The 26,571-nt window shown below is 37.1% G+C and overlaps 1 protein-coding gene across 1 annotated transcript in view; it reads right to left on the bottom strand.

Moving 5' to 3' along the window:
- Window positions 1-26,353, bottom strand: part of LOC141430020 (transcription factor Sox-8-like) — a 33,082-nt gene extending 6,729 nt beyond the window's left edge. The window contains exons 1-2 of the mRNA XM_074090559.1: window positions 26,181-26,353; window positions 4,485-4,631 (exon numbers count right to left, since the gene is read on the bottom strand). Coding sequence (XP_073946660.1) covers window positions 4,485-4,631; window positions 26,181-26,293 — 260 coding nt within the window. The 5' untranslated portion in view covers window positions 26,294-26,353. The remainder of the gene's footprint in view (window positions 1-4,484; window positions 4,632-26,180) is intronic.
- Window positions 26,354-26,571: the final 218 nt, after the last annotated feature.

Raw genomic sequence — 26,571 nt, 5'->3', positions numbered from 1 at the left:
ATATAATAATTATCACACTAACAAGTAATGATTGATCATTGAATGATAATACAGTGTGGGCATCATGCTCACTTGCTGAAACTGAATGGCCAGTGGAAATTTTAATACCGACTTCAAAAAAAGGGAGGAGGTTATCAATTCGATTGTATTTTCTTTTTTATGTTTGTTACCTCAAAACTCCGTCATTTATCAACCGATTTGAAAAGTTTTTTTTCGTTCGTCTAGGAATGCTTTCAATTAGGTCCCATAAGCACCAAATCAGGATCTGATGATTGGATCCTAAGGAAATCGAGGAAACTCTTCAAATATTGTAGGGACACCTATGGTAATTTTGACATATTTAGTAGTAACTCGTGCGTTTGCTTTTGAAAATCATCATTTGGTGAAGTGGAACTGATGATGAAGACCAAATTTGACCAACGGAGCGACTACTCAATAACAAGTACTTCATGGGTTGAATTTCAATTACTTTTACCACAATTGCTAAACAATTTATGTATAATAATATGGTGAAATGGAATGGGTGGAGCACCAGAACTCCTCAATAATGAACGTTTCTGCATCGGAAAAAGCAATTTTTCGTAAAAGACGAGCAGTTGATATTCAACTATTGCATATTAGATCTTTTACACTAAAAAGCGTGTTTTTATTTTATAACAAAAAAATTAACCGACTACAAAAAACCATGAAAATAATTTTCTACCAGTCTGAAGTCAGTCGGTGTCTCAGCACGAGCCAGCAGGAGTGATTGAAGCTAAATATACTCGTATAGTATGTATGTAGGTAGGTGAGGTAGACGACTATAGATCCACTCCTGCTGGATCGTGCTGAGGCACCGACCGACTTCAGACTGGTAGAAAATTATTTTCATGGTTTTTTGTAGTCGGTTCAATTTTTTGTTATATATTTTTTTTGTAACTTTACCCTGCGGACTCACTCACGTAGAAAAGTAAAAAATTGGATCTACATCTCCTGAGAAAAAAACCCTTATTAGTGCAACTCTACGATCAAAGAAATTTGAAGATTGTAGCTCCAGTGGCTTAGACACCGATTAAATACACGCTTATTCTGGCGTCAGTTCATTTCATCATTCTGGTAAGAATGACGAGAGAAATACCGTGTTACCCTCTCAGACTGACGGGCTGATGGTCCACACTTATGAAAATCAAATAAATAATTACTTATTTGAAAAATTATATAGAATGAGCATATAACCGAAGTCTTAGGATGTGTGGAAACAGTTTGTCAGAATTTTTTAAACTTATAGATAACTCAAAATTATAACGAGGACATCATTTAATTAAAAATTATCTTTTAACATTACACATTCCAGTCTAAAATGAACAGGCGATTACTCAGAAACTGTGAGCTCACGGGCTGTCTGCGGAAACCTTTGACCTTGCTAATCTCGACGGCGATCGTTGCAGCGATGACAGTCGAGGGGCCGACCAATCACAACACAGCAATCAGACTCTTTTCACCGACTATTTTCTTTGATGATTTGAGAGCCCCGCGCCATCTTGTGTCAAATAGTGGCCCATCACGGTGCGTGCGCGCAATGCGCGGGTGGTCATTAGAAGTGCATATTATGAGAACGCCAGTGTCGTAAAGATCTTTTTTCTATTTCTCGCAGTCGGACCCATTATGCTGGAAATGTTTTTATTAAGCGAGCCTGCGAACTATTTTATAATAGCGAACGACTCAGAAGTCGTTCGCTATTATAAAACGACGTGGATATTTTTAATTGTACGTGTGCATTTCTGAAAAAAGCGTTCAAATAGATCTTAGAGAGTACATCGTAGGTTAACACTCACAATAGTGATAAGGATAGGTACCATAATAAAGCAATTTTGTGTGTTTGTCACGTTTTCTTATATGACTCATTAAGGGAACTATAGGTCTGTTTGTATTTCTTTGTCTTCAATTTCATGTTTATATATGACTGATTGTTTTTCAATAAATAAATAAAAAAATAGTAAATGTATCATGTATATATCGGATAGATTGAATTGGTCGTCTAAAACAGGTGTTTAGTAGATTGTGCTTAGATCTAGTAGTATTATCACGTTATGGAGGCTGACAAAAATTAGACTTAGAAAAAGACATTTAAATTTGGCACCAGATCTAGATAATCTGTTTACGTAGTATTTAGAATTAATTAATTTTGATAGTTATGGTGGCTGTAGTTAGAGTTATAGTATTCACACCTTTAAACGAGCAATTATTGTACATCTGTATATATATAGGTATAGGTAGGTTGTAGTGTGTGCGCCAACACACACACTATCCCACTATGCACTATATAATAGTTCTAAGCCATACAATAAACACAGTACCTACCTATTTAGTATTTACCTAGTCTACACTTGAGTTTGATTAAAGTTCCCACATTACAATATATATTTCGGGGATCCCGGAAACCGTTCCAACGATTTCGATGAAATTTGGTATGTGGGGGTTTTCCGGGATGACAAATCGAGCTTGCTCTTATCTCTGGGAAAACGCTTATTATCGTGTTTTAGCCCGAGAAAAGCTCGGTCGCCCAGGAACTTCACACTTAAACGGGTAGACGGATTTTGATGAAATTCGGTATGTAATAACCTATCCGTAATTCGGTAGTAATTTTTTGGGAATCCCCATGGGAATTCAATAAAATCCCTGTGTCGAAAGTAGCTAAGACAGCCGGTAAAATAACTGGCACTTGAGGTACTTATCCCATCTTAGGCCTCTAGGTTGGCAGGGCATCTGCAATACCCCTGGTATTGCAGATGTTTATGGGCGGTGGTGATCTCTTACCATCAGGGGGTCTTGGGGTGTTTGTCATCCGGTCGAATAAAAAAATATCAATAATTCAATTTCCGGATCTAGGGACGGTTTCACACTAGCGTTTTGTACACGCGCATAAGCTCATTTTTGAAAGCGCGCGTGTACGCGCACACAGGTGCGGTTTTGTTTTCTTCGAGCGTTGATTATCAGCTTATATAAGCGCGAGCGAGGACAGTCCTTTAGCCACTCACATGCTTTTGGCTAGGTACTCTAGTTGCCCGCCAACGCTCTTATTTTGTATGAATAGAGTTGAACTAAAAATTCAAAGCATGTGAGTGGTTAGACCAAACACGAGCAAATACGCAGGAATGAGCGCATACACGCGTGTTCGATGCCAAAAACGCGAGCGTATACGCGCAGAAAAAAACACCAGTCTTAAATTGCCCTAATTGATCACGCATGGATAAAGTTTAGTTCTATAGCGCTTCTAAGTCGCGCTGCAGTAGCGCGAGTAGCGCAGCTGCACCGCTGAGCTGCAGATACTGTGAAGCGCTACAGCCGCTGTAATGTGATAAGGAATTCGTTGTGCAGCGCTTCAGTCGCGCGACAAAAACGCCTTTATAATATGTGGTGGTATAAAGCGCTCTATATTATGTGGTCGATCATCGACAGCAATGTAACTGCGGCAAGCGCGATATTTCTACCTCGAAACAAACGATTGTTTTTTTTTCTGTCTCATTTCAATCTTAAGGAAAATGAACAAAACCCCAAAGTCCCGTGCGACACATTCTAGTTGTACTAAAAAAAAATACAAAGAAAAGAAGCAAGATAGAAATAAGTAATAAATTTTTAGCTTTGCTAACAGCTATGGTAACGTTGAAATGAAACAATGTCATCAAGATGCGAAAAGATCAATTCCGTCAAATAGTTCCGATCCAGTTTTTTCGAGACCTCCCTGAGACCGCGGCCGGCGCCGATCTCTCCAAACAGTTAGAGATGATATCGCGCTGTTGGCAGCGATAGTATTTTAATGAGTAAACAATCGATGCACGCTCGCGGCTGGACGCCGCACGCGCAACCGTCGCTTTCCTTAAAATTATCATCATCATCATCATCATCAGCCTATGGCCCACTGCTGGACATAGGCCTCCCCCAGTAAGTGTCATTGAAAGAAAGAAAGCTATTTCATTTACGGTCCTGAAAGTAACCACCACCTGGCTGCCTAATCTAGCCTGGATTGATGTCCCACTGCTGGGCAAAGGCCTCCCCCATTTCTTCCGATCCATAGCAGCCTGATACGAGTAATCGATACATTTTCTATTGTTTCGGTGATGTCACTTGAGTTCGAAACGCGTCACGTAGTGTGGTGGTGAGATAATAGTTGGGTCTGTGTGATTTGAGTGATTCTTACGGTGTGATGGTGGAGGAACTGCATAAACACACATTTTTTGTACTGATGCAGCTATCATAAGGTCGCGGGTGAGCAAAGTAATTGTTTTAGTTAATTGTATGTACGAGTACGAGTAGTAATCAGAGTTGCGACCACGCACACAAGAACATGTCATGTAATGACAGCGGCATTTTGACATTCACTCATTCATTTCATTCATTCTCCTTTTATGGAAGCAGTTCTTCATGTTCAGTTTGTGTAATCATTCACTTCAACTCTCGTGGCTACTACCTAAACTGCAAATGCTATGCATGAAATATGAACTTACTTCCACATGGATCCGAGTGACTTGCTGAGCTCGGCGTTGTGCAGCGAGGGTCGTTGCTCGGACAGCCGCCGGCGCATGGCCTGTGCGAACACCATGAATGCGTTCATCGGACGCTTCACGTGCGGCCGCCGCATACAGCCGCCGCCTCTGCGCAAACGCAAACATCACTAATTAAAACAAGTATAGGTAAAAAATACAAAAAAACCTGGTTGAATGAGAAAGTTTTGAAAGTCTGTTTGTTTGTTTGTTTGTTAGGTACTTCATCAGCGGTAAACTATGAACCGATTTAGACGAAATTCGATATTCAGATAGTTTAAATCCCGGAAAAGGACAAAGGGTAGTTTTTATCCCGGAAAACTGCATAGTTCCCGCGGGATACCGATAAACGAATTTTTTCGCGGACGGAATCGCGGGTAACAGCTAGTTGCATAACTCGCTAATATTATTAGCTTGTATTTTGTTATGCAATTGGGCCCTGAGGCCATATTGCCTAACGATTCTAACGCTCGCGATCGCAATCAAATGACACGGGCATCAGAAACGTTAGGACAATACGGCCTCTGGTTGTATGTAGTGCACATAATTGATAAGAGACGTAAACTATGAATAAATAATAAGTCAGGAAGCGCAACTCGAACTAAATCTACACAAAAAGTGGCCATACTCGACTTAGGTACGATTCAAATACGAATCATTTTCGAGGTTGCAAATAGACGTGCTTGTTGATTGGTTAAAATTCAGAAACCAAGCAGCGATTGGTATGCGCGCTTGATGCATGTCAGTGTACTGCGCTTAAACTAAATTAAAACTAGACTAAGAAATTTAAACTAAATTAAATTAGTTTTAAATATTTTTGAATATGTATGTTAGTCTGGAAGGTATTTATTGTATGGGCCAAATTGCCTGAAGTAAATGAGTTACAAAAGTAGGTATGCCTGCCCAGTTTATCAATTTATTACTAACTAGCGACCCACCCCGGCTTCGCACGGGCAAAAATAAAAAAACCGGCCAAGTACGAGTCGAACTCCTGCACGAATAGAAGGCCTCCGTACCTATACAACATTGGACATTAGCAAAAATTGACAAAAAATCACGTTTGCCGTGCGGGGGCCCCCCTTAAATATTTGTTCTATTTTAATTTAATTATTTATTTTTAAAGTGAATGAAATACAAACTAATATTCTGTGACCTAAAGAGCACCCCTTAAATATTTATTTTATTCTGCTTTTAGTATTTGTTGTTATAGCGGCAACAGAAATACATCATCTGTGAAAATTTCAACTGTCTAGCTATCACAGTTCATGAGATACCTACAGCCTAGTGACAGACAGACAGACGAACAGTGGAGACTTAGTAATAGGGTCCCGTATTTATTACCCTTTGGGCACAGAACTCTAAAAAGGTCTCTAATCGAGAGCAGTTCACACATTTTTCAGCTCCATTTCCCAAAAACAACACCCGTCCCGTCCCGTGCGAACGTCAACGTAGAGTAAATGCATTTTTTGGCAAGATTGATGTATTTAAATTCGTAATATCTTTTGAATCGAATGTCCGATCTAAATAATTCATAAGTAATCTACAAGGTATTGAAACGTTCTTGAATATGAAACTATTTATTTGGATAAGGATTAAAAGAAAGGTATGGATAACATGGTCTGATTTTAGTCGGTATTACAGTCAACTTTTAAAAATTAAAAAAGTAGTTGTAGTGACATAACTACAATAGTTGGAGATATGGTATCGTGAAGTTTTTTGTAGATATTAATATCCTGTAGACTACGAATTTTTTTGGTTAAATATTAGTTAAGTTTAATTAGTTTCCACAGCGCATGCGATGAAAGATGTTTTATGGCAACTTTTTTTACACTTTGAGGCACATTATTGAAGTTTTAGTACGGAACTCTAATTTTTTCTGGTAATGAATATAGCCTAGTATGGCACTTTGGAGTAACTTAGCATTCTAATAGTGAAAAAAAAAAAAAAATCGGTTCAGTCGTTTTGAGTTAATTCGCACAACGAACATCCAAAAATACAAACATACAAAAATCCAAATCTTTCCTCTTTATAATATTATATATTAGTATAGAAAAGAAAAAAAAAACTTAAAAGGCTCCGGTTTGTTTCTTAGTTGGTGCATTTAGTACCCACGAATCTACACGAAGTGTACCGCTTAAAGCTATAAATAGTTTGAGTATAGACTCTAACCCGAACAAAAAGTTAATGTTGACATAAACAATACGAAATGCGCACTTGAGCGGTGGCGGCGCGCGCGCCGACAAAACTCAAATTGGTAGAGCTTTCGGCGCGCGCCGCGATAATTACTAGGTAAGCAAACCTATCAAGTGGCGACAATAAAAATAATAAATTACGAGCAACTCTCAGCAGTATTATGGTGGCAAAGGCAATGTTATTACCAGGGCTCGGACTTTTCGTAGCTCGGTACTAAGACGAAAGCGAACCATGGCCTCGGCACCTATCCCACTAATACTGTAATGCGAAAGTTTGTTAGTTTGTACTCGTAACGTAAGTCTGTTACTTTGTTTTTGTTTGTTACCTCATTACGTCTAAACCGCTGAACCGATTTGGATAAAATTCAGTATACAGATGGTTTGAGTTTCGGGGAAAGACATAATATGACAGTTTTATAACGGAAAATTGCCCGGGATAGCGATAAACGAATTCTACGCAGACGGAGTCATGGGCAACAGGCTTGTTAATATTAAAATTTAACTCTTACTCATACTCAGTGCCTGCGCACGGGCAGCCCGCCGTAAACACCCCGAGCGCCGCCTCACGTCATTTTACGCTCGTAAAGCGCTCTCGTTTTATTACATTTTTATTTTCTAGTGCCGCGTTCGGGTTTCCTCGCGATCTGAATGCTGACAATAAATTATGATTTTTTCAAACACTGACACGCCACTAAAAGTCGATCGATTTCTAACGGATTACTCTCGGGAAGCAATATGAGTAGAAATAATTACCTACCGCTTCGGCGAACTTCATCGGTTTCCTTGTTTATTAGTGGGAACGGGTTCTAGCACGAAGCAGTTTAGGGGAAATTTATTAAGCGTGGAATAAATTATTTTAACTCTACATTCCCGTAGTATCCCACTAATATTATAAATATGAAAGTTTGTAAGTATATTTGTTTGTTTGTTTATTAATTACATCATCACGTCTAAACCGCTGAATCGATTTAGATTAAATTCGGTTTACAGATAGTTTTAGTTTTGGGAAGGACATAGTATAGTTTATATCCCGGAAAATTACAAAGTTTCCGCGGGAGAGCGATAAACGAATTCTACGCAGACGGAGTCGCGGGCAATAGGCTAGTAGTCAATATATTAGTATTGTGTGTGATTAAATCAGCGCTCAGTCAATGTGGTAATGATTAGGTATAAGAATGAGTTGGCAGCCGGCAACGGTTTTTGTAGTGGTGAGCCGTAGCGAGACCTACCGCGCCGCGCCATCTGGATAGTAACATCTCCGTCACTGACAGTCACAGATATCTAATGCTTTAAGTGCACACAATACACCTAAAGTACTTGCTATGAAACTTATAAAACAAGGGTAGTACAAACAATTGTGATTTGTATAGTACAAACAAATGCGATAAGTCGACGAAAAGTTCGTGTAAAACTCGAACTTAGAACAGTGGAAAACGGACGAAACCGTAGGGGAGTCGTACACTTAGTGTAAGTTTTCGGTTACAAAATACGTCTCGAACGTGTTCGCGTTAAAATCTCAATTTGTATGAAAACACGTACATCGCAAATGTTCCGCTAGAGGCGCTGTTCGTGTTTCCATACGATTTGAGATTTTAACGCGAACGCGACCGAGGCGTATTTTGTAACCGATAACTTACACTAAGGGTACGGGAGACTTGAACCTCATTTTATTCTTATGTCGCTAAAATTGTAACCGTAAATGGCAGTAACTCGATTTTTGGCATGTAGAAGTCATGCCCGAATAGGTATCGTTAGGTGATACTAAAATGTTAATGATAAAATAATAATTGTCATTTTGGCACTTTTTTTATAAAATTAGAAATATGGCTCAATAGTGAATTATCTTTTATTTGGAAGTCGAACTATAACTAAACCACCCCACTAACAACATTTTTATCACGTTAATCAATGAAATAGCTCGTGTAAATCAAGTTAGTTAAGTACATATTTTTCTACTTCTCTGTTAATTTTGATGATACTCTAATTTAAAAAGCTTTTAAAAATCATAATTGAACGACAGCTTGACAAAAAGTTTTATAGTCGAACGTAATGATTTATTGCCAGATTTCACAGTCGTCTCCGCGTTATACATCTGTAGCTGTTAGTTACTACGTAATGGGTTATATTTTAATTTTAATATGCGTTGTTATTTGAGGTTTACAAGAGTGGTTCAGTGTGATGGATTACGATAAAAACGTACCGAAGGTTTAAGTAATATCAACGCTCTGGGCACGTGACGTAAAACATCACTAACGTCATTTTTTTGTTAATTGTAATGCGATATACCTACTTAAATAATAACATTTCAAGCATTCGTAATTTTTGACTCATTGAATACCACAAGATCAATGATATAACTAAAATTATGCCGATGTTTTGGCCACACTGAGTGACCGTGGTCACGAGTAAACTCCGTCGTAGACTACGCAAAGGTAGGTAATTTTAGCAATATATCATTGTGGTTATGACCCGGTGTTGAATCAATTATAAATATCTAGCATGAAGATGTAGGCTTATTTGTTTTATAGTATCTGTGGCCCCATTATGGGTGGGGGCTCCATTATACGGCAATTGTCAGACCAGTCTCAGCTTCTGAATCCGCAAAATGGAATATACTTAATTGCAATAAGTATGTGGAATTTTTGTTGCAAACAAATCCTTTATTTAAATAGGGAATAAGTATGTTCTCTTTTGAATTAGCAACAAAACAATTCTCAGTATTTGACTAAAAACGATTTGCTGAAAAAATTCTTGATTACCTACCTAATTCGTTCAACCTGGTTTATGTTTGATAGATTCGTATATTTCGAATTGTCTCTTGAATTCCACAAAACACTTCTGTAGCGATATTGATAAGTAGATACCTACCAACAAACATACAGAAAAAGGGTCATATTAAAAAAAAGGGACTATCCCGTCACGTATGAATATAATCATTGGTGACCTTCGATGCCGCCATTATCAAGTCAGACTATTTGTTTAAGACGTACCTTCTTGCCTGGATAAGAACTCCCTGTAAATAATATTTCAGAATACAAACCATGTAAAAAACACAAAACAGCCGAAAGCTGACATTTTAACCTATCCTATTGTACCAGTGCACTACTACCGGAAAAACAATCGTTACCTGGTTACTGCTTTAAAACGTCAGAAAAAAATTACGATCAGTTTCCCGCCAACTATTATTCAATTCGATAAACAATGAGCTATATTTTTTTAAATGACATATTTAAATTCAAATATTTACGAGTAGTCAAGAGTGCAAAATTTTCAGTGTGGCCTAAATACCTATATTCCTAAAAATTTCGATATAATATAATGTATTTTTAGGGTTCCGGGACCAAATAGCAAAAACGGAACCCGGAAGTTTCGCCATGTGTCTGTCTGTCCATCCGCGGCTTTGCTCAGGGACTATCAATGCTAGAAAGTTGTGATTTTGCACGAATATATATGAAAACTATGCCGATAAAATGGTAAAATAAAATATTCAAATAAATTTTTTTAGAGTACCTCCTATAGGCTTAAAGTGAGGGTGTTTTTTTTTCTCATTCAATCTTGTACCTAGTGTGGGGTATCGTTGGATAGGTATTTTAAAACCATTAGGGGCTTGCTAAAACGATTCAGTGATTTATTCAACATTAAAGTGCAAATTTTCATTAAAATCGAGCGTCCCCCCACCCCTCTAAAATCTAAACCGGTGGGTGGAAAAAATTGAAAAAATTCAGGATGGTAGTAAGTATATCAAACTTACAAGGAAAACTGTAACGGTTAAGTTTTCTTGAGAATTATTAGTAGGTTAAGAGTAAATAGCAGCCTAAGATATACCTAAACTTGGAATATTCCGTACAAAATACGAAATCCTTAGAAAATAATTACTTATTTTTTTCGTAATGGTTACGGAACCATATTTTGGGCGTGTCCGACACGCTCCTGGCCGGTTTTTTTTCATAATTTCAGGATGTCTACCTTTTATTTATTTTATTGCGACTCAAACATATTACTTCCGGTCAATTTAAGTTAGAATGTGCAAAAAAAATGGATGCTGGCTATTTGTAACATTAATCATGTCTGTAACATGAGTATAACTCGCTATGACACGGCAGCTGTAAATTGACGTGTTTTGGTTTCTAGTAGGTATTCGCGCGCGTGATTATTTACAATATGAGACTTTGTTTTGAAAAGTTCAGCGTAGCCGTAGCGTTAACGATCGTACGGTGCCACATAGGCCGAAATTGATTGATCGCTAAAAACAAAAAACAAGGTATGGTTACATAGATTTGTAACTATTGTTACTGGAAACCATTGTTTCTATTATAAACTAGGCACACAAGTGAAATAAGCAGCTCCAAATCAGCATAACCGGAATAAATTTCAGCTTAGAAGGCGAAATCATTGATAAGGACTAAATTAATTAAGGAAAATCGATGGAAACTAAACCATGTACCAGGGTAGAACCTTTGTGGTACTGATGTTATATAAACATTCCATGTATCTGCCAAAGATATTATAGCGAAATTGATTATGAAAAGGTCCCGCCCTGGTATGCGTTTCAGTTTTCTAAGACTGTAGGTGTAGGTAGTTACGCGTAACATAACTCACCTCCTAGCCTAGGAATCGTGTATGGGTGAGTCCACATTTGTAGATGCAGATTTTTTTAGAGTTTCCTATCTCTGTCGCGTATCATGCCAAGTCCCAATAATGTATACGTGTGCAGTTTGAACAATCAGATACGGCGTGTTGCACGCTCGCTTATCTTTTAGGTACTCATCAGTGCTATGCGACACGAGACATGTTGGTTACACTAAGTGATACAAATGTGGACCCACCCCAAGTAGTTCAAAGAGGTTGTCTCTTCTATTTTTCGGGAATAGCCGTTTGACATAACTAGATGTGCTTTGAGCGCCAGTATTGGCTGAATGGCTGAGGAAGTCATAAACGTGAGTAACGTAGATAGCTGTCATCTGTAACGTGCCCGCCCACGCTATTTCTGCGCTCCGCAGTGCGCCGGCGCAACTCCATCTTGCTGCTACATAAATTTGCGAGCGTCGGAAAGTTGGACAGTTTGAGACGCGCGGAGCACTGGTTTTAATGGTGCTACGCTTAAACTCTAACTACACTTGGGTATTCTACACTTTAAGCTCTCCAAGGGCGAAGACAATGTCGAGTAAAACAGGTGAAGTTGAACTTTCGTGATTAATTTGCCTCTTCGCATGTGGTCTTGTGGAATTTAAAGAAATAAAGAAATATTTGGAAAATTCAATCTTAGCACCACGATGATATATTTTGACGATCTGATACGACGCATGACGCAGCAAACAGATGGGAGAAGGTAGTAAACTTGCCCCTTCTGTCGCCAAGTCCTGAAATCTTCTAAACATCCCCTCTTCAGTTATCTTTACAGTCGATGTAACCGCTGCTATTAAACAATTAATGGCGCTGTAAAACCAAACGGCAGTGGCGGTCGTTCATAATCATTATTCTGGCACTCGGGAGCTTTATCAAAACGTTCCTAAACATCGTAATGGCCCCTGATGCCTACCTATGGCCTATAAAATGATTTGTGGACTTTAGAACGTCACCTGGCTCAAGTATCCTGGGAATATTATAATCTTAATAGGGGTGATGTATGGGGACCGTTATCAATTGCTATGTAATGGAATTTTACGTCGACGATTACCTACATATGTAGTAGGTAAGAAATCATTGGATTTCATTAGTAGCAAGTCGAAAGGGGGTTCGCGTTCTCACAGGTCAATTATTTACAAATAGAACGGATAAGCTAATGTTTTCTAAATTGTTGAAAAGGCCCTCGACTTTATTCGCAGCTGTTTGTAAGTTTTCTTTATAAATATATTTTCTGTGGTAATATTGATCATATCAGAAGTTACATGAAAAGAGCCCGGAACCAAGGATATACAGTGGGGATTTAAATTATCACGAGAATATTTTTAACCGACTTCATATCAAGTAATGTTTCATCATGCCTAATAAGAGCTCTGGAACCAAGGATATACAGTGGGGATTTAAATTATCACGAGAATATTTTTAACCGACTTCAAAAAAGGAGGAGGTTGAATCACGACCCTCAGCTTGAGAGGCGATAGGTCAAACCACTATGCCACCACGGCTTTTTATGTTTGTTACCTCAGAACTCCGTCATTTAAGAACAGAATTGAAAAAAAAAATTGCGTTTGTCTAGGAATGTCTTCAATTAGGTCCCAAAGGTTCAGGCAGGTTAGGTTAGCACTAAATCAGGATCTGATGATTGGATCTTAAGGAAATCGAGGTAACTCTTCAAATGTTGTAGGGACACCTATAGTAAATTGGATATATTTAGTAGTAACTCGTGCATTTGCTCTTGAAAATCATCATTTGGTGAAGTGGAACTGGTGATGAAGACCACAGTTGACCATCGGAGTTACTACTCAATAACAAGTATTTCACGCGTTGAATTTTAATTACTTTGGCACAGTTGCTAAACAATTTATGCTCCTCGTAATCAGGGCCGTCTATCACCTATAGAGGCCCCCTATGACCCATGATAAAGCACTAGGTATTTAGCTATCGGTTATCGTTTGATAATGGAGTAGGGACTAGGGGGCCCCAACCCATCGCGGGACCCTGGGCACGTGCCCAATGTGCCCAGTGGGGAAGAGGGGCCTGCTCGTAATGCATATTGTAAAACGTGTGGTAAAGCACCAGGACTCCTCAATAATGAAGGTCTCTGCATCGGAAAAAGCAGTCTTTCGTGGAAGGTGACGAGCAGTTGATATTAAACTATTGTATCTTAGATTATTCACACTAAAAAGCGTGAAAAAAAATTTAGAACAAAAAATTAAACCGACTACAAAAAACCATGAAAATACTTTTCTACCAGTCTGAAGTCGGTCGGTGCCTCAGCACGAGCCAGCAGGAGTGATTGAAGCCCAATATATAGTATGTAGGTGAGGTAGATGACTCGTGTCCACTCCTGCTGGCTCGTGCTGAGGCGACGACCGACTTCAGACTGGTAGAAAAATATTTTCATGGCTTTTTGTAGTCGGTTAAATGTTTTGTTCTAAATTTTTTTTAGAATTATGTTGGTGAGGCATGATCAAATTCAATTTTCACAAAGTAAGTAGGTAGGTAAGCTAGCCTAACCTACTTATAGAGAACTGTACATGTATTTACTAGAGACTCACTCTGTACATGTATAGCTAAACTAAGAGAGTTATTCACGTTTAAACTAGGTTTTCACTCTTTTTTATAAATACATATTATGCAAGCATTATAGTCATACTTCGTACATACATGTTGCATCTAACTATTGACAAATGGTGTTAGTGAGTGCCGGACATTGGTCCACCTACTTTCGACTCAAAGATAAGCGAGATAGGAAATTCTGCGTATGCCATTGCGTAGGCCATTCGATTGGCGGATGCAACTTTAATCTGTTGGTGCGTAACCATATCGAATTGTAGTGCTAACCCATTAAAATAAATAATTTTGATTAATTCAGGATCTACTGGGCGGAGGCACAGACAATGAATTAAACATTTCGTCACTACTTTTAAAGAAAATCCTACTTCTAAATTTATATTTTTTCTGAGTGTAAGTACTTTATGAACATAAAATATTTCATGGGTCAATTTTGTTGACGAGATTTGAGATACGACGACGAGATTTGAGGTACGAGATTTTTTCAAAGTAGTGATGATTATTACCTAGGTTCTCCGCTACCCCTCTACCACACAACAAGATTACCTACTACGTTTATGCGAATATAGGTGAACATTTTCAGCGTGAAACAATAGATATGTAACAATTAATTTTACATGCATCTATAATATCTATGTTCTTTTATTATTTTATAGTCTACAAGATGGTATCCGTTCATTTCGCAACTAACGTTTGGCAAACTGTTTCATTTTGCAAACTCTAAAACTGTTAATATTTCAGTATTTATTTCAGGGCCATCGTGTAAAAATTTACAGTTTCAGAAATATTAAACAATTCCTAAATGAAAAGTTGCGAAATGAAACAGTTGGCCAAACGTTATTCGCCGAAACATTAGTAAGCCCTTTAAGATACATTGCATAATATATTTATTTACTTATTATTTTAGGTAAACACAGTGTATAGTTTTTCAATTTATATATTTACATGGACCCCTCACAGGATAAGGCCTCCTCCATTTAGCTCTTTTCTTTGCTGTCATTGACCAGTTCGTTCCTGCGATCTCTTATACGTCATTCTCTCATTTCTTGTGTGGGGGTCTCCCTACTCATTCTAGCCTGGCAGGCCCTTTCATCTAATGACATTCATAGTCCATCTCTTACCTACATGACCAGCCCATCTCAGTTTTAAATAGTGTTTTGGCATAAGTCAGCGCGTCTATTGCTTTTGTATGTGTTGTATGTGGGTAGTTTCGTAGGGTATTTCTTATCATAGTGTGTGGAATTTTGTGTATCATTTAATCATTTATGTAAGAAAGTTCAAATACATTCAAATTATTTTATTTTCCTTTAATATTTCCTACAAAATACATAAAGCAATCTAAACAGCTATCGAACGTTTGTTATGTTCATTTCAATTGCACATGAGTTATCCTTGAGTAATGTCGCGTGATAATATGACGTTCAATTAGTGCTCGCTGTGGAGGGCGCAAGGAGCAAGACGCATGGGAACGCATCTGTGTCCACAGAGCCGATAACGTCCACTTGGCCACAGATAAATAATACTATATGCACTAGTGCCATCTATTACTTGTACAAATAAGCTACTTGTAGGAAATGTACATGTAGTTAGGAGGGAAGTTTATCTGTGGAGTTCAAGGGCTGTGATGGATACGGGCACAGGCGTAGTAGATTCTGGTCTTCGTGTCAACATACTATGTGGTAATGGACTTACAGTAGATGTAGCATGGCGTTAGTTTTGGCTTAAGTTTGGTAAACATAACATGACTGGTGTGATTTAAAAAAAATGTACCTGGCTTTATTTAATTTGCAAAGTTTGTTTGGTGCTTAATTTTAATCACAAAGTAATCACATGATTTTATTTAACTTGCAATGTATGTGTGTATGTATTTATGTGCGGGTCAAATCTTGCATGTTGGAATTTGACCCACTTCCGTGGTCGGTTTGACTTGAAAGGCATACTTATGTAAATCTGGTGACAATACTACTAATAAATTATACTCAAGAAAATGATATAAAATCCTAACTGTTCATCATGTTTTAACCTTAGTTAAAAAAAAATTATATTTTTAACTTATGTGATTTATTTACTACTCAAATTACAAATTATCATCAGCAACAGGTTTCATTGATATGTTTCTAACATGAAAACCATATTACCAACATGACGTCAAAAAATTATCAGTACTATTTTAAGTGGTAAGTAATTTAGTTTGACTTTATTTTGGGATCTATCATTTGCAGTTTTATGTTAACCTCTGAGTCTAGGTAATACACAGGTCGCTTATCCCAACGCGCGTTTAGCACAAGCAAATTCCAACTTCAAAAAGGTTATTCGAGTACCGTTACCTACTTCATTTAAAACGAAATCGCCAATTTCACAAATACCATGACTAACTCAGGGCTCCTTTAGCTTTAAGAGCTTTCCGCAACCGCTATTTGCCGAGATTTTACCTTCATTACGTAAGCTAGCTGTACGCTGTACACACAATTTGTGGTCTAGTGCGTGTGGGCACCGGGCAAGTGTACTGGGCCCCAAATATTGACAAAGTGTAATCTGGGCGGTGCGCCGGCGCGGTTAGCGGACGGCCGGTAATGCGCGCGGGCAACATTAACACCAGCCGAGGCTCTTCATTACCGGAGGCCTACTTATTTGGCCCTGGATGCTAAATGATATTCGCGAGGTGATGTAGTCGGAGCTAAAACGGTTCCTTTTAATGGGTTTCTCTTTATATTTATATTTTAGTAGAGAAACATTTTTTGTTGTAACATTGTTTTATTTGAATGACAATGCCTTTACTAGCTGACTGTCTGACATCGCACAGCTTTAATCGCTAGAGATACTCGTAGAGACTCAAAACATGGCACACTGTACTTTGACAGTAATCCCGCTGCACTAAGAAAGGTTGACTGGTAGAGATCCTTTAGAGGGATAAGTCCACCTCTGTACAAGTATCTCAAAGTTTGTCAATTGTGTTTTGTTTCTTTTCTTTACATAGGTACATACACAATAAAGAGTTTATTACATACATACATACTAAGAAAGTTATCCGAATGATCTCGGGATAGTAAACAAACATATTTTTTATACTATTATAGACTGCGAAAATTTCCTGAGCAATGTATGTAATGTATATACATATTTGACGACAAGACGATATTACAAGACGACTTGCAAGATTGGACTTAAATAAGTTTTTTTGTTAAATTTATCTTTCCTGACTACAAACTGACGGTTACACGCCAACGAAATAAAATATCTAAAATCGGAGCTACTCGTAATCCCAGTTTCAGAGCCAAAAAATGCAATTATGTCATTTTTAACCGACTTCAAAAAAGGAGGAGGTCATCAAATTTTTTTTGCGTTTGTCTAGGAATGCTTTCAATTAGGTCCCATAAATAAGCACCAAATCAGGATCTGATGATTGAATCCTAAGGAAATCGAGGGAACTCTTCAAATGTTGTAAGGATACCTATGGTAATTTTATATATTTAGTAGTAACTCGTGCATTTGCTTTTGAAAATCATCATTTGGTGAAGTGGAACTGATGATGAAGACCACAGTTGACTATCGGAGCAAGTTATGCTCCTCGTAATGTTTAGCGTCATGTATGTCTTTATTTGTTCTATGTTTGTTCCTATGTTTGTTTTTTATGGCGTTAAATAAATGTATTTTCCACTGGTATTTTCATTCTTTCTTTCTTCTTTCATATGGTGAAATGGAATGGGTGGTGAAGCACCAGAACTCCTCAATAATGAACGTCTCTGCATCGGAAATAAGCAATCTTTTCTAAAAGGTGACGAGCAGTTGACATTAAACTATTGCATCTTAGATCATTTACACTAAAAAGCGTGTTTTTTTTTTAAATTTATAACAAAGAAATTGAACCGAATACAAAAAAAATATATAATTTTCCATGAAAATATTTTTCTTCCAGTCTGAAGTCGGTGCCTCAGCACCAGCCAGCAGGAGTGGACCTATAATCGTCTACCTCACCTACAATTAACTATACGAGTATATTGGGCTTCAATCACTCCTGCTGGCTCGTGCTGAGGCACCGACTTCAGACTGGAAGAAAATTATTTTCATTGTTTTTTTGTTAAATTTTTTTGTTATAACATTTTTATTCTAAAGGTGCGGTGTGTCAAAATGACAGATTTTTTAAAACCTACTTTTATTAAACAGAAACATAATCTGAACCAATTATATCAAAGGGAACTTATACCGCTTCGCAATATCGCAGAAATAAACTTTAACTTACATTCACAGACATCTTTTCTAACTCGCGCCTACACTCTACGAAATAAAATCTAAAATCGGATCCTCAGTTTCAAAGTACAATTAAGCCGGTTGCGAAGTGGCCGCTGTGTATACAGGGTGCTTTGCTTCCGGGCGGCACCTGTGAGCGTGTTTACGCCCCCACTTACGGGGGAGGCTAGAATCACTGCGCAAACGCACCGCTCGCCGCCTGTCAATGAAAGATTAATCCTGTGCATGGCTTACATTTTAATAGTAAAGTATAAAACATTTTAATAGTAAAGTATAAATCTATACTTAAATATTATCTAATTATATTATTCAATTTATTTTAAAGGAAATTTATTAAAAGCTAAAAAAAAATTACAATTACGATAAAATTAAAACATTACTAGAATTTACTTTCTGATATACTTACTAATAGGTCCCTATTATAGGAAAAAAACCCCGTTTAGTCCGTCAATAAGATAATTCAAAAATATTGTGCACGTATTTTTACTTTTGTTTGACAAACAAAAAAATGGCGAGGATAACAGTGCTTATAGAAGTTTCGAGTGAAGTCATATATATGGTACGATTTTTACCTAATAGTGACGTCACAGGCCACTTCGGAAGTTTGATGATCTATTGTCGATTTTTAATAATTTGATAAACCAAAAAATACGTGTCCGATATTTTCCCATAATCTAACTGTCGGACTAAATTGAATGATATATTTTTCACCCAGTCGTCATCCCTATTATAATAGTACTTACCTAATAATAATAACATTTCGTGGGGAAAAAAATACAAACTTTTTTGCTGATTTTACTTTTCGCCGAATGAACTTGCATTCTCAACCAAACGACGTAAGATGTGCACCAAATTTCAATTTAATCCAACCACTGGAGGCATGTCAAATAAGATTTTTTAAAAGAATTACCAAACATGCCCACAAAATTTCACGACAACAATTATTAAAATACCTAAATGCACGGGTTACTCACGTGTAAATGTAAGTTGACTGCACCTATTTCGATTGAGATCCGACTTTTCCCTCTGAAAAAACATTAGGCATACACTACCTACATCTGTATCATGTATTGACAGTTCTGATATTTTACAAACGCACGGGTGCGGCCTGCCGGCACGCCGGTTGCCGGTGCTAATCGTTCAATGTAAACATAATACCTATAGGAATGTTTCCACCTGTTAATTAATTTAGCTGCCACTGCGCTCATGCAACTTCATTAACTTATTTGTTGGTACCAACTACTTGTATACGCCATGGGTATTTGTTATGAAAATTCTTTGTGATTTCATTGTTGGCTCTTACTCTAGCTTTGAGGCTTTTGAATTGAAAAATGGAGCTTCAGGAATTGTTAGAAACTCTTCAGATACTGAGGACCAGAGGCCGTATTGTCATAAACGCGGGCGTACGGGATTGCATTCACTGTCTCTTTCTACGCTCATCCTATACCGTATGACACAAACCCATTTTTACCCATATCTAATTACTTTGTAGGTGGCTAAAGTCACCAGAACCAAGCTGATGAGGCTCGGGGTCCAGGGTGCGGGAGATAAGCGCCCCACAATGGGAATGTTTGCGCAGGCGCACTATCGCGACATGCGGAAATAAATTGGTGAGGCAGGAAGAAGATAAAAATCGTCACACGCCGCGCCCTTCCCACCTTCACGTACCTTAGGTTGGGGAGGTTTGAAACAAAAAACGTTGTGAGTTCGGGGTGTCAAAGTTTGGGAAGTTTGTAAACCTTTCACCAACAACTAATAGGATAATTTGGCTATTTAAGCTTATAGAGCAAGAACGTGTTACCAAACGCTTTTATACAACGGGTAGTCACCGCTAAAACCTTTATACGACGTTTACTCAACCTTTTTGTGATGTAAACCTAAGTTATAGGTCCAAAATGTTACTTGGGACGTTTCTAATAAAATATTTATTTAAGTATAGTAAAAACATTGAAAAATATTTAAAAAAAAACATACTTACACTCTCGCAAATTTAACAAAATAAAAGCTTAAATTAAAATTTTGTAAAAGTATGCGGGATTCAGACTCGTGTACAGTCACCAGCATTAATATCTGCCACAACGGAGCGTGCAAAAATATCTGACACGTCCATCCGGCCCTAGAAATAGAGTCGTATCAGATATTTATGCACGCTTGTTGTGTCAGATATTGGTGCTGGTCACTGTACCTACTAACGATTTCGTATAAAATGTTAGCGGCTGAAATATTATGATGTGATATATTTTTAGAATTGGCTTAGTAAGCCCTTTCATTAGATACCACACACGATAGGTTTCAGAACACATTTTTTTCCCATTAAAAAACTCTCCTCCTTTTTGTTTTTTTTCGAGCTACGGGTCAAATTGATTCGTATGGCCTAAAGATCAACGTTTCCGTATTTCATGCTTTTAACACCATTTGCAAGTATCTCAAAATATAGTGTGCTTTAGACGTCTTTATCCAGTGATAGCAGAGCTCTGTTTCTAAAAAAACACTAATACAAAGTTTGGTGTCATTTAACCCGACTTAAAAGGGAATTTCAAAGGAAAAATATGATTTATCAATGTGTTGGTATTTGTTAGTAAAATAAACGTACATAATATTAGACGTTATCACCAAATTTTAACTGGGAACTTAAGCTTAATCTGAGGATTTCATTTCAATGGGAACTTTAAAAATTCTTTGGTACCAAAAACAAACAGCTAACTTTGGAGGCTTCTCGTTCTTTTGTTTTACAGTAGGTAGTTTATAAAACAATAAACAAAATATTTACGTAATTTTTATCTCCATGAGCTCTCAATAAAGTTATCCCACTAAACTTGAAGGGGTAGGTTAATTATATTTTTTTTACTGATAGGTTTAGTCGGAACCCTTCGTTCGCGAGTCCGACTCGCACTTGGCCGGTTTTTATTTTTTTATTTTGTGGCAATAAATTATTTCTTTCTTTATTTTTCTAATTAGATATGTATGATTGATTGTATACTTATTTTAAGAGGAAAAATAATGAAACTAATCAATATATTAAAATCGCTAAATTAACGCACCACAAAATAGAGGTAGTGGATAAAATTCATTTTCACCATTGACAATAAACTAATAGACTTTTGGTTCAGCGCTTAAATGCGACTTTATTCATGCAATTATAATTACAAAAAAATCTATTGCGTACCTACTACCCACCTATAACCTATACCAAATGTTTTATTTACTTTTACGCCTCTACCTACCTAAACCTAACCCAAAGACCTCTATTGCGAGTTTGCAACATTATTTAAATATTATGAAGTTTGTGCAAATTCTTAGCAATAAGATAAGTTATCAGTGAATTCACTTTTATTTGACTCTTTTTGTGCTTCTTTCAGCAGCCGTTATTGAATCGCTTATCAGCTGTGTAGGTACTTATAGATGCAAAGTATGTTTTTGAATGAAAACCGCCATGCATTTGTGTTGGGTAATGTCATGCCAATGTGTACAACAAACTTTAGGGGCGAACGTGAGTATATAAATATGTAGATCAGAAAATATGAATTGGAACTTGTTACTTAGTGAAGCTTACAGATGGGTCAATTCATAATTCCTGGACCTTCTGCACTACCCGAATGACGACTGATCTCGTAACTCGTCTAGATAACATATAATTAAGTAGGTATTAAAAATTATCATATATCATAGATACAATTTCTGGGATTTGAAATTTAAATTTATTTAGCTATTTCATTACGTTAATTCCTTTTAACCGTTACGCTCCTCCGATGGCCATCTTAGGGTTGGCTGGTGGGTGGTATTGGGCTAATAATTTCTTAATTATTAAGAAATAACTTTAGTTTTAGACGAGTAAAATTATACTTGGAAGATAGTGCTCATATAACTACCACATAGCCAGGTCCCAGGTTTAAAGCCAAGTAGGGGCAGACACTTACATGATGAATATCATAAATATGTGTAGGTATTTTTTATATTTAAGTTGACATCCGTCAATAAAAAGTAGGTATAAAGTATTTTTTAATTATGGTTTACACTAGGTCTATTCTTGTTACTTATTTTTAATGTATCTCTTCTAAACGAATATTTTGCTTTCATTTAGCCGCAACGTAACAGCCACGTTCAGGAAGTTAGTGGTTCGAAAGTTCTACTTTGACGTGTCAGTAAAAACGACTAATATTTTACTTTAGTTTAGGAGGTAGCGATTAAAAGCACCGACAGCTAGGACATTAGTAATTAATAAACAGTGAGATAACAGATAAACTATGGGTATTCAATTAGAGTCGGCGCGATTGCAAGAGGCCGCGCTGTTGACCCCGCCCGCCCTATCCTATCGGCTGATGGCTAATTATGAAATAATTCCTCTCGTGTCAGTATAATACGAACAAAATAACTCAAGGAACGAAATTTTCCTTGAGATTTTCTTGAAGAAAACAGTAGTGGAAGAATTTTGAAAGAACATTAGGGGCTAATTTAAAAAAAAAGTCGTTAAACTAGAACGCATAAAGAATGCGATCTTTCCATTTACTGTTAGCAAAATTGAATATTTTGGAAATTATGGGCTCTTATTTCAGAGAAATGCAAAATTGGCGATTTACCATGATTTACCTGTATTATACCTACCTATTAATTTGTTTTCTTTTAGTCACATATACAGTTATCTAAACGATGTACTACTGGCATTTAATTAGTATTATTTTTGCCTCTCTTCTACCTACCCTATCAACGATGACCTCATTAAGCGGTTCATTAATAAATTAATTCTATGTATGCATGATAATAAATTAAGCGAAACGATTGTATTATGTCTCTTCTTATCAATCTAACAGAATAACAGCGAGTGGACATCTCTTTAATGTACCGCTGGCAGTTCATTTGTTTATCTCAAATTCGTTGTTCAGAAAGACCCGCCCATAAATAAATTTGAATTATTAACACCACTTAAGAGAAATGCAGCTCTCTCTTTCTCTTGTAGTAGTTTGCATATGTCTATCTCTGTTGAACTGGGGAAGCACTTGAGAGTTGCGCTTCCGCTATCGGTCTGCGCGAGCTTACGAAATTAAAACCTCATTGCTGGTATCGTGTTTCTGGATACCTTTTGCCCAGTAGTTAGGGTTCCTCGGTTTGTTTGTATGTCTTATTTACTTATAGGTACAAAACTATTTGTTGCACGCGACTTTGTCTGCGAAAAGTTCGTTTAAATATCTCTATCTCACGTGAACTAAGCACTTGCTTACTTGCTTGCTTGGTAGACAGGTACTTACCTGTCCACCTACTAATTTTACTATCTGTGTAAAACTATTCTAGGTAAGTATGTGAACAAATTTATGTCAGTAATAAAGCAGTAATACGTACATAATTAGGTATAACGAACATAAAAATAAAATTATGACAGCTATTAAGGCTTTGCAAGTTAGCGAGTAATGGTCGACCAAAACTTAATATAGGTACCTACTGGAAAAAAGATTTCCTAACAGTAAATAGTTATTTGTTATGCAAGGCTGGAAAGTGACTGTTTGACACGAGTGCTTATATTGAAACCTGAGCAAGCGAAGGAACACACAATTTTTCACCTCATGACAGCGAGCAAAATAGTAGATAGATGAAAGAAAATAAATTCAGTTTCAGGTTAAGTAGGTATGCTAGCTAGCTTATGCCAGTGGCTTTTTCTAAATCTCAGAATTCTTGTCCCATGGAAATATGTCAAAATACATTCACGTCTTGTCTTCATAAAAAGAGGGAATTTCGAAATCCAAGTAAAAGTTCAGCTTTTTAGATTATCTAGATCCAGGGTTTGGGTTGGACGTTGATAGGTTAGTTAGCCAGTACTTTTTACATTTCATTATGCAAATAAGCTAATTAAGGAAGCAAGACAAGTTTGAACTTATCCGACAAAGTACAATGGAAAAATATTATTCACTAGACCTGTAATCAATTATCCATCCATAACATGACCTACAAATGAAATAAATTCTGAAAACCCAGTAAATAATAGGACAGAAAGCGGTGGGCGGTGGTAAATGGGTAGGTATTTAGTACGTGATCTGCAATTTTGGTCAATTCGTGAATAAGTTTGTTAAAAAAAATATTGCAAGCGGCTGACTATACCTACTTTTGGGTGACGGACTCTACAACTATATACCTATCCAGCCAGAGGAAATTTTAGGTCAATCCGATAAGCAGACGCGGGGAAATTTGACTTTTGAGATTTGAAGACAACTTACTTACTTACTAAGTTACTACGAACATTGCAAGTTAAATAAACGTTTGTAATAAGTACCTAGGCATAGATTAAACAGAGCCTGTCGTCACGAAAAAAGTACCTATCTACAACACATACTGTTAGAACACAAATATCCCAAACTAGGCACATCTATTTATTTTAATTCCGTACGTACTCGTACCTAATTATACCAAAATCTAAAATAGGTACTGAATTAATGACTATCCTAGTTAGGGTTGCTACAAATTCTTGTAACCAATACGGGACGATTTCCCTTTTGATGCCCAAAACTCGTAAATAATACGCAACGCCGATGTAGCATTTTGTTTAGTTTAGTAGCAATTTATTAGTTTGGATACAATGTGTCCACACATACACCCGATACATCAATGCATTTAATTTGGTAGTACAATGCAACGAATGAATGGATTGGTAATGACGTATTAAGAACTTTATGTGCTGCGGTCAAGTCGGTGACTAAAATTTCCTCTTCTGAATCTTTCTTTATCGTAAAAGTAGAAATATCCCTATCCGCATTTCACCACCGCTGGTCGGGTGGGCCGCGCGCCCGCTCCATTTTGTCGAAATATGGGACAAAATATGTTTACGACATGTTACTACAGACGGGTCGGGAGGGTCAATACGGTATTTGACTATTTTGTATATGTTTTATAAATTAAAAATTCACAATGCCTGTTATCGAATAGAGAAACAATTTTTAAGCTACCTTTACAAATAACAAAGTTATAATGGTTTGAAATTCAAGATTAGACAGAGAAAGACATACTGGCATGTGACGTCACACGCCAGTACCGCCATACTTGCTGCATAGAGAAAAGCGTTTGAGAAAGAGACAGGTATACAGATTTTTCAAAAAATCACTATAAATCCAATTTTCAACCGATTTAAATTTTCTCTTCGCTAAACACTATCTGTATATCTATATTTACAAAATAATATTAAGATATGGAAAACTAAGGAGTTGTCAAATACCGTATTACGGTGAGAGTCCCGGAACGTATGGCGACCCTTAGTCCTACTGACAACACACATTCAGTGGTTATCCGTAGACTATCCATTGTCGGTCAGTCGGAGTTTGAGACTTGAAATTTAGTGAATACCTACTTAATATATTCACTGAAAGTCATATCATATTATATATAGATATACTAAGAAGAAAATTTTCGGAATCCCGCAGGATAGAAAATAGAGGGATTATATGTGGCTTTCTCCGAAACTATCTAAAATAGAGACCTCAAATGTTATATTTATGTATGTAAGTAAGTAATTATTTTAATCTAAACAACAATCCAACAGGATTTTTTAAATACTATCTGAATAGCTGGCAGAGACGTGATATTTAGCACATACACACATATATTTCTTTAGAATAAAGAGGTGGAAATTCCTGTGGGGTATATAGATAATAGAAGCTTGAGTATAATTTTGTTACAAAATGGCTCTCGCCTGGTGGTACCTACTTACTACCGATTTTTCTGGTTTTGTCTTGTGATTTTAGGTTAAGGATATCAAACTACTCTGTACTTCACTATAGGTATAGGTAATCGCTATGTCATTTTACTATATACGTGAACGGAACTGCGTGCAAAAGCTAGCTTTTTTATAACCCCTGAACCTATATACGATAACCCTTCCTGTTTGCAATGTCATAGTCCGTTAAAATAAAAATAAAAGCTTGAAATATTTAATTCAGGAAAATTAAAATAAACGCGACATTCGTAGCCAGTTCGTAGCAGCGCTACGACTTCAACTTACTACGCGACAACAACTTTTTTCATAAAAACAATTAACAAAACATACTTGGAGGGCTGCGGCACTATGGTATCATAGTTGAAAGTCTGGAGTAGCTTCCCAACCGCTTCGTTGATCTCCAACTTGTCGCAGGGCCGGTCGTGTTCAGGATCCCAGCTCATTATAAACACTTTTTTATACAACACCGACGGGTTTGTGCCGCGAGACGCGTGCGATCGACTCGCGCGCACCAACTAATATAAAGAGTTCCTTATGCTCCGCGCATAACTACCTATAAATGCTCCAAAGGGGCGCGCGCGCATGGCTTTGATATTATTTTTCAAGTTTTTTTTTGTTTACATATGCGGTTCTGTTATAGTGTTTTGTTTCATTTGTACGATTATAAGAAACTAGCCTACACTCGCGGCTTGGATCACGTGGGCCTAAACCTCTGGTTAGC

Source organism: Choristoneura fumiferana, chromosome 8 (assembly GCF_025370935.1).
Source record: "Choristoneura fumiferana chromosome 8, NRCan_CFum_1, whole genome shotgun sequence".
Classification (NCBI taxonomy): Eukaryota; Metazoa; Arthropoda; class Insecta; order Lepidoptera; family Tortricidae; genus Choristoneura; species Choristoneura fumiferana.
The sequence above is the reverse complement of the archived record's forward strand: the minus strand, read 5'-3'. Positions and strand labels throughout refer to the sequence as shown.